A 16,596-nucleotide genomic window follows, 5' to 3' on the forward strand; every position below is an offset into this window, starting at 1 on the left:
TGAAGCTAACCTTTTTTCGAAGTTTCTAATCTCTTATCTGTTTTTTAAGTCCTTTATAATTTGTCGCTGTTTGCCAGATGTCATGCCTTTCTAAAATTCTAGTCTTTTCTATATTGTTTCATAAGATAATTTTTGAGCCCTTAATTGGTTCTAGTTCCTGTCTCTGGGCTCTTTGAAATTCTTCAATATCCCTTCTGAGATAGTAATTATACTAGCAACACTGTTTCAGATTACGGTGCATCACAGATTTGTAAACCTGTGTATTTTGTATACTATTCGCTATCGTGTTCCTCTTCAGCTTGACAAGTTGTTTGATGTTTGTACAGCTGAGGTCACAAAGCAGCGTTTCCACTTAATCGTTTGGGCAGATGTCTGTATTTGCTTCTTGAGTTGGCAATTTTAAGCCTGGAAGTCACTTAATTTTGCCCCTTTCCACCTACATTACTTCATGTTTATTTGCAATGTATTTCATAGTGCTGATGCATATAGCTCTTCCTAAGTTCTTTCTAGTCCTCTTTGGTCCTGAAAATAACTCATTTAGGTTTGTGGTGTCGTGGATTCTAGTACCTCACTAACCAGTCCAAATTATTCTTAGGTAGTTAATCAATGAATAAACTTAGAAAAAAAGGAATTAAGTTGTTAACCTCTTGTGGAGAATCTTGAGAAAAGTTAATCAGAGGATTCATATTCCTTTCCTAGGGATATGAATTTTTGAGCCTCTGTAGATATAAGTATCCTGGCACTATATGATTACCTATGTATAGTCTAGCTCTCAAACCTTTCAAAAACTGTTTCAAAACTAAATGGCCACAAGCGTCAGGCACAAACATCCAGTGCCACCTTCATAAGACAGCACACTTCTGTACCATATTCCTGTAACTCATATAGAAAGGGGTGTATATATTCAAGGAGAAAAGAAAAAAACATTTACTGCACTGAAGGAAGGTTAATTTTCCCATGCATGGTAGAGCTCACTGGTTATATCTGCCAGATAACACAACTACAGGGTTTATAAAAGTTCTACAGAGAAAACTGCTTGAGAATCAAAAGAGTATCAAATGTTAAAACAAAGTTCAGCAGGATGATGACGTTCACTACAAAGAATATATTTTCTCAATCTCAAATTACTCAGATTGAGCATTGTACTACATAGCAAACATGAAGCAAGTGCAGTTATGGGATATGTTTTGTCATATAATAAATCCTTTTTCTTTTATTATTGTTCTATGAAATAATTTTGCTTAAAATGGAAAAACAAACACACAAACAAAACAGACTCCCAATGTTCACCCTGCTCTAGGTGGTGCTGTCAATTGATGAGTTTGCTGATTTACAGTAGCCAAGCACCTGGTCTCATACTTTTGTGAAAAAAACATGGTGCAACTATGTGATAATTACACACTGGTGAGATTTCATCATGGGCATCACCATGACCGCAGAAAAACGGGCCTCAGTGAATGTAGTTTTGATGTTTCTTATCTACAGAAAAACAGCCATTCAAGTTCTTTCTCTGCTTTGCCTTATCTACTTGCAGAAAATTTCAGCTTGGCCTAGTATCCCCCAATAAATTTTTAGACACTAGTTTTAAATACAGATAAAATACTGAAGTCATAACTACCATTGCCTGTTTCTTGTGCATTTCAATGTTTAGACATTTAACAATTATCACTGTAAAGGTAACTCCCCATTTTTCTGCTACTAAATCCTGTCACCTCCATCTAGCTATGCATCTCATGTGTAAGAAAGCAGTCCCGAATCTTACACATTCCACTATTTCTGCTCTTATTATATTCCCAACTGTTTCATTTTCCCGTTTATATTAACAGTTTGTCCTTTCCACATTCTTTTGGATTGTAACTGTCATTTACGGCATTATTGAATTACTCAATGGTGAACTCCTACTGACTGCTTACTCTTTTTTGCAATTGCAGTTTTGTGTTTATAACAACTGTGTAGGACAATCATAGAAAAAAACCCCTCATTATTCCTGACTTGTAAAGTCAGGTTAAAAGCAATACTCTCCCCTTTGAAGAAGAGTCTTAGTGTCATGACTGGTAGTCCTTACATACAGTGTACGTGTGCACATTACACTGCACGAAGAAAAATTCTCCTGAGATCAGTAATCATCCCTTCTTAGCAATTCAGCACTGTATTTAGTTCATGCAGAGGTGTTCTGCCACTTCCACAACTCCACTTTATAGGCATTCTTGTTTCCTTCTCTTTTCAGTGTGTTCTCAATCTTTCTCCGTAACTGCAGCCTTCAGAGTTTAGTGCCTTCATTTCATTTCATGTTTCAGTTTATTTACCATGTCTGTTATCCCTATAACATTCAAATCCCTTTATGTGCATATACTTCTAGCTCTTTCTTCATCTTAAATGCAGGCATTTTCTAAACGTCCTCTCAAACTTCCTTCAGATTGTCTTCTTACTCTATTTTGTATTATTCATTTCACTTTAGAGTGGCTAGGAAAAGGAAGGGCAATATCTCCCTAATCAGTTCTGCCTGGCCTTGGGACAATGGAGAGATTATTTACACCAGGTATTTCAACATATTCGTTCAGCAAGGCAGGAAAGACAACATTAGCAGTCATCCTTTTTCTGTATAATCTACAGTGAGAGACAGGTACATCCACAGAGTAATTAAATGTATCTTGAATTAGCTGCCTGAAGCTAGTGGGAGGGAATAGTCCACTGTACATGCAACTCAGCCTGAATGTTCAAATCCAGAATGGCATCCCTGATTTTTTTTTTTATATTTTTCCATTTTTGTTAGCTAGGTACAACTAAGTAGTGTATTTATGTTTCTTTGTTTTCTTTTTTTTTATATAATTGGAGAATGACCTACCTAAGAATTCTGATTTCTCTAGTTTTAAATACACAAGACTCAAACCACTCCTTAAGCAGATCACTGTTATTTAACTGCCTACCAGAATTTCAGTTTGAAACTGGGGAAGGGGAAGAATTCTAACTCCTGCTTCTCTAATTATTTCAGTATTTTATTCAATTACTATTTAATAAAAATTAAGTTTCAGGCACTTACCCATGAGGTGAATGCTGTAACTGCTCAGCTTACAAAGGCACCTATAGAACCATACCAAACCCGTCATGTATTTCTTCTCCTCCTCCTCCTGCAAATCTGAACTGCTTTGCTACACAGCGGTAGAGCACTAAGGAACGGACACCAGTCACGTGCTGAATACTGTATGCATCCAGCAGGCTGTAAAGTGAAACACCTGGGCATCAAGCGGGGTTAGACAGCAGTTTGCCATTTCAGAGCGCCTTAGCTCCCGACTCCTTTGCTGGATGACTTCCTTGTTGTCTCCTCTGACTTTTTTTCTCAATTTTGTCACACAAAGAACGAATGAATTAATGAAATGAAAGACTTGAACATTTCTCAAGCAAGTAATTGGGTAACTACAAGAGGAAGAAGATTATCAAGAACCATTGAATACATTTTCCAATACAGAACTTCAGGGGAACATTAAGTTCTCTTGATTGTCATAATATTGCTCATGTGAATTAAACTTGATATGTAGATGGGAAGAATTTCTCGCACAAAGCTAAAGGTTAATGTCAGAACAACAGAACAAGGCAAGGGCCAATGAATATGTGAAGCCTTTGGGTGAAATTCACTTCCAATTCGTCTGTAAAACGTGAAAAATTTAGGTTAGACACCTTTGCCTGCCCTAGCTGGAAATTATTCCTTACAATTTCCCACAAAAGAAACCAATTGTGTCCACAGACCCGGGAGCCTTAACATCACTAGGGTCATCCTAATCATTTTCACAGATCTTAATTTGAGCAGACATTATGAGTAAGCAATAAGGGCTATTCCAACTAATTCACTGTGCTTACTCATAAAGTTTTCTTAAATGACAATGTACTGAAGTAAAGCCTACCTTGTACCTTTCGTCTTGACAAGATGGCTTTCATGTCCAGATTGCCATTAGAATTTTCACACTCTGCTGCTAACAAGTGTTTATGCCACTGTCAGCAGTGTTTACACCAAAGTGCTGGTGCTAAATGGCTAAAGTGACTTGAAGATGATTTTAAAGTCTTCATCTGCTTTTAATTAAGAGTAGTTTCTTATTTGCCTCTTCACTTCTAGCAAGTAAAATAACAAACAGTACCTAAAATTATGGAGACTAAATTTTAATATATTCCTGTATTTCTATTTTTTTAACAAATTCTACAAGAGAGAATGCTTTCTATCTACAGACTTACATATTTTAATCTAATGCAAAAAATTTTAAAAACCCAGGGAAACAAATTGAAAACCACATTGAAAATGTTACTTTCTGTTTGCATAATGGTTTTCAAACAGAAAACCCTTCTTGAGCAAACTTTGCCCTACTTCATTTTCTCATTTCCTTCATTTTTCTGTGCAGATGTACAGTAATTTTGATGCAAATCCTGATTAGTACATTTTCATTAAAGATCATAATTACTGACATCATCACCTTGAAATGCTGCAGCACTCTCTTTCTGTGTTCATTTAGAAACCATGTGAATGACCAAGCAGCTCTTCCATCTCTATAATGGGAACGGCCCAGTTGACTTAAGCAAATAAAACATGCCCAGTGCTTTACAGCAACTCCTCACTAACTCAGTGATTCCTGGGTTTGCTTTTGGGAGGGAAAGTGGTTTTTATTTTATTTTTTTACCGCAAGTGTATAATCAGGGATGCAACGAAGCTGAGTTTAATGGACTAGTTCAAGAAGGAAGTTTTCTGTTCCCTATGTTTTTATACATGCTCTAGAGTGAAGAGAAATATTTTACTCTAGGAAAAGATTTACACTAGTAAGATGTTACCATTTTTAAGCCACTCTTGGGATTCAGTGAAGAAAGAATCCCACCACTGCTGAATTAGGTGTAGGGGGAAAGGACTTTTCTATTTGGTAAAAGGAAACAATTAAGATTAGGGGACAGGGAGGAATCCAAATCAGGCTTTCCTTATTCACTGAGTACTTACGAAGAGGAACTTAACAGTCACAGTAAAGATTATCATCCACTCAAACAAGTGACTGGGGAGATGGAAGAACGTGTTGGATTTGGAAGAGGAGCAGAAAGTAGAGTCTATGTCCCAAAAAAAGAGTGGGCTGAAGTAAGCTAACGAAGAACGGAGATCCATCCCAGCCAAGAGGAGAATTATGAAAGCACGAAGAGCCACGCTCTACTCCATACAGATGAAGGCTAAAAAGCCTCATTCAATCTTTACAGGTAAATAGGATCTGTGATTTTTCTCGAGTTACTTTCTAGCTCTAAAAAGAAAAGGAAAAGTGAAATATTTGCATGCCTTACTATTCTTTACTCCACTGGGGATTCCTCTCTCTGAGCTGATTCCTGGAAGTCAGCCAAGGGATCTACACAGAGTCATCGGTTACACTGACACAGCTCAATTCACACTTGATGCTCTGAAGATCCTGTGATGCGAGATGTTTAGAGGTATAATTTCTATCTAGTGATAAGTCACTGACACTCTAGCCTTTGGTTTCCAACCTGTCCAAATATCTGTCTTTAATTTGCCTCTGTCCTGAGTGGTTTTATGTTTGTTTGTTTTCATTATGACAGTTCAAGTTTTATGAACTATTTAAGAATCTATTTAGTTATTCAAATAAAAAACAACTAGGAGACTGAGAAAAGTAATAGTAAGGGTCTTACACACTTCTTCAGGAGTTCAGACATAGAACTCATGAACATAGTTCACTATATGGGAAAAGTGCTGAAAGGCATTTCTTAAACTTAGAGGGTGCCAGTTTGCTCTGGACAACTGTAGTAGTATCTGAAACAGATATAATCTCACAGAAGAAAGGGCTATGGACCACAGCAGTTCAGTTACAATTCTAAATATTGTTCACTTTTAATTACAGGATTAATCTGAAAAAGAGCCCTGGATATACATATAACACAAGCCATTACACAGGAAGTGTTTCATCCAGTACAAAAACATAACAAAATCAGAAGTTTTGCCATCAGTTTTAAAGGGGCAGAAGGGACACTTCCAAGAACACAATCCCCTTCTCTTCTCCTTTACTCAAATACACAGTTTCTTTCCTCTCCTATGCTGTATTTAAACCGACAGCTTCAAAACTCTAGCCAAAATTTGTCCTGACTAGCTAAACTGATATAGCCAGTTAATTTGTCTGACACATTTCTTCTAACACAGACATCCTTTTGTGAAATATTAAAGACGCACAAACATACAAATTGGTACACTGAAAAAAGAAAACATTTTTAGTAATACTGTTTCTTACTTTTTACCAAATTTGCTCAAGTTGGCCAAGTCAATAAGCTGTTTCACTTGCTGTACTTAGGATGTTACCCTTCCCTTGTCTAACAGGGCACTGTGCAAGGGCTCAGAAGACTCGTTCTCTTCCTGGCACTTCCAGACTTCTGCTGGACACCCTGTTCAAGGCTAACTTCCACCACTCTCTGCCTTTGTTTTCCTCTCTGTAGAAAACAGGGAGTAAACAACAGTCTCCCTGTAAAGCACCAATAAGAGCTACAACAGCACTTGGTAATATCAGTATGTCTTCAGTAAAACAAAAAAAAAGAAAAGTGCCATTGTTTCGATTGAAATGGAGTTGATGGAAAGGAAATGGTTTTGTTTAACAAACACATTGGGCCCATATAGCCCTGACACTGGTCATTTACTTAAATAAGGCAGGGATCAAAGACTTGAATAATTTTTACCTTTAATTTTAGAGAATTGAGTTTTTCCTCCCTTAGATGTTCTCTTAACATCTCTCGGTGAAGCCTCTCCTGCTCCATTGCAAACTCTCCAAGCGTGTATTGGCGTACACTGTTGTGGCGAGTAGACATTCCCAGTGTGCTTCCCCCTTGGCTGGGAACACTGGTGAAGCCTTGCCTTCTCGTGAAATAATACACAGTAACACAGTTAAAATGCACATTTTTTGTTCTCTTCCGCTTCTCTCTCTTCAGGATTGAAGAAGCTAGAACAGATGCAGATTACAGTATGAATGATAACTTGGAGTCATACAGCAAACCCGTCACTTGTGTAGTTCCATTTACCTTAACAATACCTGACGATGTACACAATGAAGTTCCAAAGTGTGTAGTCTAAATGAGGAGATAACCTTAGAAATATTTACCATATATGCAAACTTAGAAGCCGTTACAAACTGCTACAATCATGAGCACTATTGTCTGCTTTAAAACAGAAATTCTTGGCCAGGACAGTTGTGTTTTCCCATAGCGGTATAAAAACGTTTTGTCCTTTTACCAAGGAAGCCAAGAAATTCCAGCAAAAGGAACTTCTTTCACAGTGTCACCTCAAAGACAGCGACTTGCTCCTCTTCAAACCCCTGCAAACAAAACAATGTTGCATGTGACAGCAGTGAGGACAACAGTGGACCCAGTCCCTCACAGGTCTATACAAACTGTTACTATTCTGTCAGCAAGGCTTAGCTATAGAGATCTGTAACTACAGATTTAAAGCACTGGATCACATTGGCAGAAGAGATTTCTATCTCTTATAATCTAAAATGTGAGAAATTAGTGTTAGAAAAACTATAAAGGCAATGTGTTTAGTGTTTCAGACTGTCTCAGAAATTCATACCATCATCATCACCACAGAATAATATAGGAATAATGCTGATTAACAATCAGATCCACTTCCTTTTTGTTTACCTTCATCCTTCTTTCTGCTGCCTTCCACTGAATACACATGTGCGTGTATGTAGTCTAATGTGTCAAATTTTGACAAAAAATTACATCTAGTTTTTCTAATTCTTTTCTGATCTCGTGCTCAGTTTTTCTTATAAAAATATGCAGTATCATATGAAATGGATTTGTTTAAAAACAAATGCCAAATTTTAACTGTTAAATATGGTTCTTTTTTCTACAGACATTTAGTAACGCCTTCCAAAGATACCGATCTATTGTTTCTCACTGGTAACAGTGGTGAGCCTTTAGAGAAAAAATGAGAGACACAAACGTTAGAGAAAGATAAGAAACACTCCTTAGGTTTTAAGATGAGCAGCCTGATTTATTTGATTTATTGCGAAATGGCAAAAGGATGTTGAGAAGGTAAATAGTAAGTCACTGCTTTGCAGTTTACAGGCAACAACTGGGTAGGTGTGAATGAGAGACCTAACTGCCAGAATTCAGGCAGTAAAATGATTTAAAAGGTGCCTGACCACCCTTGAAAGTCTTGGAACCATTCTATAAAAGCAATAACAGCAACATGATGTTCAATGCTCATCTAAAATTGTACCACCTCTAGAGGTTGGAAGCACTTGGCCTTCAGCCTTCGTTTCGTAACAGGTCCGGTTTATTGTCACGGTTAAAACATAGTTCATTCTCTAATACTATTATGTAGTGAAATGTTAATCACCACAAATGTAAAACCCCCAAACTTTTACATTAAGTGATTCAGTCCAAAAAATAGCATAATCTACCTAACTATATGAAAACCAAGTATATTAGAAAATATAGTTCTGTAACCAAATTACAGACAGTATGTCCTACTGACATAATCATAAAACTATTTGGGGCTCAGTAAAACATTGAAATATTATTATTTTTCCTAAACACTGATTAAGCAGCTAAAAGCATGGTTTATTATACAAGTAACATGCACTTCTACAGATATGCTGCAGGTATGTTAGATTATAAATACAAAACAGGTAAATAAACTCAGGCCCTATATTCACTTACATGCTCTCAGTGAAAGGTGTTCCAAAAAAGGTGTACGATGTACATAGAGGAATCAAAAGACAAATTCTGTTACATTAGGCATGTTTAAACTTACATCCAAGTTTAAGCAAATCTCCTATCAACAAAGCCTGTCAAAAATATTTATAGCAAGCTTTTAGTGGGGGAAGATGGTCATTTTGTCAGAAGAGACTAGTTGATAGGGGTGTGTCAATTTTGCATGATTAATTAAATATTGTTTTAATGTACTATTCTTTTTCATATATGCCACGGTTTCAAAACAAAACTATAATAAAACCAAATTTTTAGAGTTTGGAAGACAGGCTAATTTTGATATTGTGACATTCTCATTCAATTTAGCATGAAAGCAAATACTCAGTCAGAACCTTCACTGCCTATATGCTCTTACACACAGGAAAGTTCATATTAAAACAATCCCGCTTCTGCTGAAGGAGGTATCTAAAGCATTCTGGGATGTATCCAATTTCTGATATAACAGTATTGATGTTATTTGGATCTCAGCTGGATCTTGGCTCTATTTCAGAAGAAATATTGACAGCTACTGAAGGGCAAGCAGCTTTTTTACCAAGTAAAAGAACCAGCCACAAATGGAATGAGAGATAAAGCTATAGTAAAATATTAAAGGAAAGGAAAAATAGAAGGTTAATCTTATTAAAAAAAAAAAAAAAGCTTCATGAGGAAATAGAAGATAATTGTGCCTGTAAATCACACAAGCTAGCAAATGCCTTTGAATCCTCACCTGTAAACTTCAGTATCTACCACATAAGGTCTACATTTATAGTAATTTGGTACAGACCTTAGCCATGGAACTCCTGACATAGCTGCTTACTGGCAGAAATAGCAAATGCTGCAATAAAAGTGCTTCCATTTTTTTAAGACTGTCAGTCTCTTCACAGAAGACATACTACTTTCATACTACTTTCTATACATGATCAACCTTAAGTTTTATTCACACACTACCCACTAACATTAATAATGTAAGACTGCAGTTGTCATGAGCTGTCTTAACCCATTAATGCATTTCTTCAACTTTTTTACAGTTCTTAATACTTTTAGTAATTAAATTGTCAATGCCACACCATCAAAGTTGTTTGTTTGGGTTTTTTTAATATATCACTGACAAAAACTGTATTAAAATAGAATTAAGCTGAACTTCAAGAAAATGCTGGCATACGGTAACTGCACCACCACCAGCACTATAAACCCAGCACTACACAACTGTATTGAAGACAGCGTGAGAGCTGACATGCATTTGTTGTAAATGTCATTAAAGTTCATGGTTTTATTTATTAACATTATAGTTCTGAGTCAGACAAATTATATGATAATCTATATAAGTAAACAAGCATGTAAACATTCAGAGCCCTCAGATTACACAGGATTACTTTTTTCTGAAACACATCCTGCCTTTTGGGTTTGCTTATGTCTCACCCAAGAGCTCATTAAAGGGAAGAGCTAAGGCTCCGTCAATAACTCTATAGTCATCTCTTCTATGTTACTGCTAAGAAGTAGCCAGAATATATTTATATTTATGAGAACGTTGCTTACAAGAACAGATCAGGCAGGAACTGCAAAAGATTACAGGATTTTATTTGATTACCCAAAAGCATAGATGAGAAATGTCAGTGAGGGGACTGGAGAATTGCAACCACCTCAGTAACCAAGGACATGAAAGGAAGCACAGTCAGCACCGCAAAGGCACTATGTTCTTGCTCTACTATACTTTCTAAAATCTCTGAGCACAGGGCTGCCTTAATGTGACCTCAGAAAAAATTATTATTGGATATTGAATGGAAGTGTTGAACATTTTCCAACATCAGGGACAAAGTGCTCTACAACTCATTCAGTCCTTTTGCTTCAAGCCAAGCAGAACTCAGATTCTCAGATCATCTTATCAAGAGTCAGAGGCATATGTTATTTTGCATGCACTGTGCCTTAAATAGTACATTCAAATCAGTTGTAATTACTGCTAAGGACACTGCTTAACTCAAGACAGAGCAGAAGAACATACAAGATACATATTTATTGATATATCACAAAGTATGAACATATGCCCAGACAAAATTTACTGACATTAATCAATTAGTAAGCTCCTTTCAGAGTGAGGAACACAGATTGTGCAAGGCTTGCATGCCTCTCTGGAGTCAGTTTCAAAGGTTTTGCAGGGAAGCAAAAGCTTGTAACCTGAAAATTTATCCACGGAGAGTGTAAATACCACACGTTTCCAGAAGAGATCTAGTAACGGCTTCCTTGCTTGGCCAGTCTCAAAAAAGTATTTACATTCCATCTGCCTGTGTAACAAGTGATATCAGTGGATGCCACTTATCATCTGTTCTGCGCAAAAAGGGTGATACTGACTCCAGGCAGTCTGCTGGGCAGAGATGTGGGTTTTTAGCAGCTGCTGGACACACACTGTCAACAGGAACTAGAAGGTGGTTCTTGAAAATGAACACCACCATCTTGGGTCTAGCAGTTCATGGCGAGCGAGGATGCCAGAGGGAATAGGAATATTCATCATCACCTAAAACTGCCCTGTGGATCACACGTGATCTTTAACACATTTATATACTACAAGTCTGATATATTGCATGGAAGGAAAAAAATACTCCATTCTCATGTATTTAAACAATTAATATAATATTTAGTTCCATGTTTCAAGACTACATGGAATTAAGTATTTTTGACAGATGCATAAGTACTGTAATGCATAAAATGTATCAATTATCAGAGGGAAGGATGATACTGTTAAGCACATAATTACCGCTACAGAACTCTCTCTCAGGAAAGGTCACTAGATCTGAACAAGGTCTTCAGACATAGATGTCTTCAAACAGGACTGTCAGAATTCCTCATCTGAAATAATATCAACTGCCAAAATTTTGGGTTTTGGCATTTGATATTTGAGTGGCTCAGTTTCTGGGTTTAGCAGAACAGAGCTCAAGTTAACCTGCTGGCAACTGGCCTGCCTCCTCAGGGACTCAAGTCAGGTCCTGTAGCCTTAGCAGCTCCTTGCCATGCAAAAGCAGCTGCTGCAGATTCAGGGCTGTATCTGGACGCAGCACAGTCCCATCCGTGCAGCGCTCAACCCAAGCTAACAGCCACAGCACAGGTCATCTGTGCCACAGACCGTTTATGGCAAAACCGGCAATTGTCTGTAAACAAAATTCCTAAAGGTGAGGCCAAAAGAATTAAAGGAAAACTTTGAATAGCAAAAAAATTGTTTAACCCAAACATGGTTAACCCATCCTGGAAACACAACCTGCTCTTTGTGTTTACTATTTTTGCTATTTTTGTTCATGATGTGCCCACACACATGCACAGTAGGATGCATTTATTCATCTTTTCCTCAGTTATTAACTTCTCTCCCTCACAGCAAATTCTCTTTATCCACAGCAGTTATAATTTATTTCATGACCACATATGATATTTCTGCCATTTCTCTTTACACACAATTCCCGGCTTATGCACTTCTCTGGCTATTGAACACACAAGGAATCTCTATGGTTTCCAAAATTTAACAACGTCCGCATGGCAAGCCAGAGACCTGCAGAATAGCACAATGCCTGAACGCTACGTATCAAGTTTTTTTTATTATAGCCCTTCACTTTTCAATATTTCAGTAAGGTCCCTTTTCAGTCATTGACTAGTACAGAATAGATGATTGTTTGGCAGTCATTCAAGAAATTGAGATTTCAGCAATTTAGTCATAAGGCTGCACACTGAGATGAAACAAACTTTGTCTAACTCAAGACAACCTTTTTCTACACGACCAGCCCCCCACCCCAGGACCCCTCCTGACAGATCAAGGTTTGACTCTAAGGCTGTCTTACCCAACCTGTGGTTTACAAGACATGGGAAGATCAACTGTCAAAAGATTAAAAATAGAATAAACACAGGAACATCATTCTGGGTGTTCCCATAGGTAGTAAATTATACACATAGTTGAGGACCATCTCCTACACTGGGACACTAAGTCATAACTTTTATTACCATCATTTTTATTAAAATGGTTGCAATTTAAATTGGTAACATTTTACCTATCAAAACAAAAAGTACAATTTTTATCGCCCAGTGGCTAACAGTAATGGCATACAAGATGTTTACAAGAAAGACAAGTGTTCCTCAGATTTCTTTCTAAGCTTATAGGTACTTGATCAAGTGCATTAAATGGATTTTTCCGAACGTGGTGTGTCCCGTATGTCTGCATGAAACAGGAGGCCCCACTAATTCATTTTTCAAAGATACTCTAAAAATAAAAGTACAAGTCAGAACTGAAGAAAGTATCAATGTAAAAAAAAATAAAATACAGCTATCATGGAAATAACAGTAGCCTTAAAAAATAAAACTGTTCTGTAAAATAGCTGCCATGGCTGCTGTTCTTTCTTGCTTAGGCTGCTGCATCGCACAGATCTCTGTCACGATGACAATTAATGGGAGAAGGACAAATATTACAAATAGTGGCTTGACAATAAAACCTCCCTATCAGATTTATCCTGGCTAAATTATGTTGTACAAAGCATTGATCTGTGCTGGAATTCTGTCACCAAACAAACATAGCAAGTGAGGAAATACTTTCTGGGTTTGGAGAAAGACTCCTCAGTGAAGAAGGTAAGAAAAATGAGAGCCATTCAAGTCACGTGAGGTTGGAAAACAAAAAAGGCCTTTGTTCATCAACAGTTAATAAAATGGAATAAAGCATTTTCTATGGCAGAAAAGTTTAAACATATGTCTAGAGGAATGTGCAACTAGACAAGGGTGAAGAAAGATGTAGCAATACAGATTTGTAACAAATCAGTGTCAATATTTTTGTAATGTATTTTAATGTAACTAGAACACTATGGTTAGAGACTGTCTCCTTAGCATTGTAGTTATATGGAAGAAAAGCACCAAGTCCTGCTGCTAAGTTAGTTTCAAATAACGGTTGCCATCACCTTATTCCTACCAACAGGATCATAATTATAAGATTTTTTTTGCATACCTTCTGTATTGCAAATAAAGTTTGTTCTTCATTTTATGTATTACTGGGAGACTAAGAATTTTATTACTAGCTCACTTTCCACAGCTTATTCAAAGCTATGTATCGGCAGCTGTCTAATTTCTGAATTTGTGCGCCCTTATTTCCTCTCCCTACCCCACACCAGGGTATTTTCAAAGCACGGGACTGGAAAGCTAGAAGCAGAGGAGATTCCTACTGACCTCTGCACATGGGGGTGAGCTGTTTATCTGCTAGCCCTTCCCACCCACGGGAACCAACCAAGCTAGGAAGACCCCAGCCCAGAGGCGCGTAGGGGGAAGACAATGGCCGGTGCCATCTGCACCCAACATCCCCAGCCACTGCCTCCTCCCACAGCTGGTATAAAGTTCAGAAGCTACTTCTGGTGCCCCTTACTTCTCCACCTCAAGCTGTGTTTTCTGCTCTCTCCCCTGAGAATAGCCGTATTTATCTATTTGTGAATTTGTGAAAAATGAAAGCTACAAACCCTGCAACTCTTTCCACATTTGAAAAATTCAGGTTTTATCATAGTTATTCATAACATATTTCTTATGTCTTGGTAACAGATGTCATCATAGGCCCATTCAACTCCCAAATCCCAAGAAAAGTAATTTTCCAAAGGGGAAAAATCAACATTTACACTAGCAGTTCAGTGTCCCCTTATGAGAATCATCCAAGTCTCATTTGTATATGAATAAATTATAACTGATGAAATAGGTAAGCAACAGTAATGATGTGCTGGCAGACTGAAACAAAGTTTTCCTGAATTACTCTTGCATACATATAATGGACTATACAGCTGCACTTTTTGATCGCCTTTGAACATCCTCATTCTCCTCTCTGGGCAGTGGAGCTACAGCAGTGTGAAACCTGTGAACGACAGAGCATTTCCTTCTGTGCATTTAGCAGCCAAATCAGAATCCAACCCCCCCTACCTGGGAAGAAATCCTGCTGCTGCTATATTCGTCTATGAAATGCAAAGCCTGCTTCCTAATTTTACAAAATCCTGATAGGAATGACATTTTAAGCCCATCATGTTTTTCAAACATTTTTTACTGAGAAAAGTGGTAGTTCTTTGATTACGAAACATAAATGATCTCAGTTTTGGCTGAACTCCAAGACATAAGCACTTTCTTCTGCTGTCTCAGCTATTCTCCTGATGTCAAAGACACATTAAAATAAATGTGAACCATATGGCTACCCGGCAGATTACTAGCACTCTTGCATCAATGAGGGAAAAGCAATTCATTGTCACCAGCGCAGAAATATCCTAGGCACATGAAAATTTCAAAAGGCTGGAAAAAACATGTATGAAGCAGCCTTTTGGATTAAAGCTCTATCTTAGACCAGAGGAAATGCTGCTTTTCTTATATTCTACTACCCATTTGTCTGCTTTTTACATACTCTTAGTGCCACATAAACCACTATGGCAGGAAGGATTAACACCATTCTCCACCTGCTCCGTGACTTTCCCACGCAGTGTTTCATCAAGTCTAACACCACAGAACAGCAAAGCCTAATCCATCACGGTAATCCAGGTCAGAACACCCCTTATGAAAACCTGCTCGCTTTGCAATCTTCATAGAAAACAGGAACTTGGGAAAAGATTATATTCCAGAAACTGCTTCTACCTCTGCCTCCTACCTCACTTTCTACCCCACTGCCTCCCAAAAGATATTTTTCTAGGAGTCTCCATACACTAGATTTACAAACTTTAAACCCTTAATGATGAAACACTTTTCCTACATGCTGGAAATCCACACCAAGAGGAAATGCTGTGACATACAATATACTCTCCCAAAGAAACGTGAGCTTCAGGGCAGGGGGGTATTTTCTAAAATTAATTTGAACCTGCAAGTCTTGAAGGGAACTGCATACTCAGAAAGGCGTAAACTGAGTAGTGCAAATTGGACAGGACAGGGACAAAGCTGTGGAACAGCAACACCTACCTTGGTAGCATTTCACTGCTCCATCCTTCTGGTACCTTCCTCTTGGGTAAAGCCAAAGCTAAATTCACCTCACAGAAAGGGCTCGATGGGAATGCTTGCCTAATGCTAGATTTATTTATGTCACATGAAAAGGTTTTTGAAAAATACTAGCTCACAGACAAATTTGACATGAATAGGAGAGGTTTTTCATTTGTACTTTAGCTAAGCATTTTACCTGTCAGAATTTTGTCTGAAATCTCACAAAATGTTAAATTCTTGGGATGCATGCTAAAAGCTGGATTTTTACTGCTAAAATTTCAGTGAAAGCTTTAAGTTTACTTCCTCAGCAGCCTCTATCTCCAGAACGCTTTTCTGTGACATTCATCATACTAGTCCAGTTTCTCCATTCTGCAAATATCATCAGCCTGCGGGAAGAAGTAGAGACAGCTAACTGCTCTGTGCCTCACCATTTACTCTAAATGCCAGCTGCTGTTTTGTAGATGATTATTTCTGACCTTGGCCCCAGCTTTGACCAGTGTGATGAGGAAAGACGCTACCATGGATCCTTGCAGGAACACCCATGCATAACAATTGTATTTGCTGAACTCTCTTAAGACACTACAGGCAATCCTTTGTCCCATCTTATGGGTGACTTCTGTGAACAGCCATTTGATACAAATACAACTACTCATTCAGCTGTCCGTGACTTTGCATTTGCAAAAATATTTTGCGTATCTGTCATGAACATCTTCAACAAAAAAAAAATTTGTTTATATGTTATCAAAGCCAACAAAACCATCATGTAAGGAAAAACCTGTGCCCCTGTTTGTATAGTATATGAAATGCATTAATTTATAGGAGAGAACTTTTCAAAAATATAGAATTAGTTGCACAAATCCTTCTAAAAACCAGAGGGAGCCTGCCTCCTAACCCTTCTTTACATTTTTTTAAAAACTCTCTCTACAATAGTCGATATTC

The 16,596-nt window shown here is 37.6% G+C and overlaps 1 protein-coding gene across 7 annotated transcripts in view; it reads right to left on the minus strand.

Moving 5' to 3' along the window:
* The window catches only part of CSRNP3 (cysteine and serine rich nuclear protein 3), a 112,981-nt gene that overhangs the window by 12,464 nt on the left and 83,921 nt on the right, over positions 1–16,596 (minus strand). For all 7 annotated transcript variants that reach the window (XR_008235955.1, XM_052792213.1, XM_052792214.1 and 4 more), the window contains one exon: positions 6,694–6,953. Coding sequence is in view for 6 of the 7 variants with exons in the window: in XM_052792213.1 (XP_052648173.1) it covers positions 6,694–6,953 (260 nt within the window). In the remaining variant the exon portion in view is untranslated. The remainder of the gene's footprint in view (positions 1–6,693; positions 6,954–16,596) is intronic.

The sequence above is a fragment of the Harpia harpyja genome, chromosome 7 (genome assembly GCF_026419915.1).
Source record: "Harpia harpyja isolate bHarHar1 chromosome 7, bHarHar1 primary haplotype, whole genome shotgun sequence".
In the NCBI taxonomy this organism is placed as follows: domain Eukaryota; kingdom Metazoa; phylum Chordata; class Aves; order Accipitriformes; family Accipitridae; genus Harpia; species Harpia harpyja.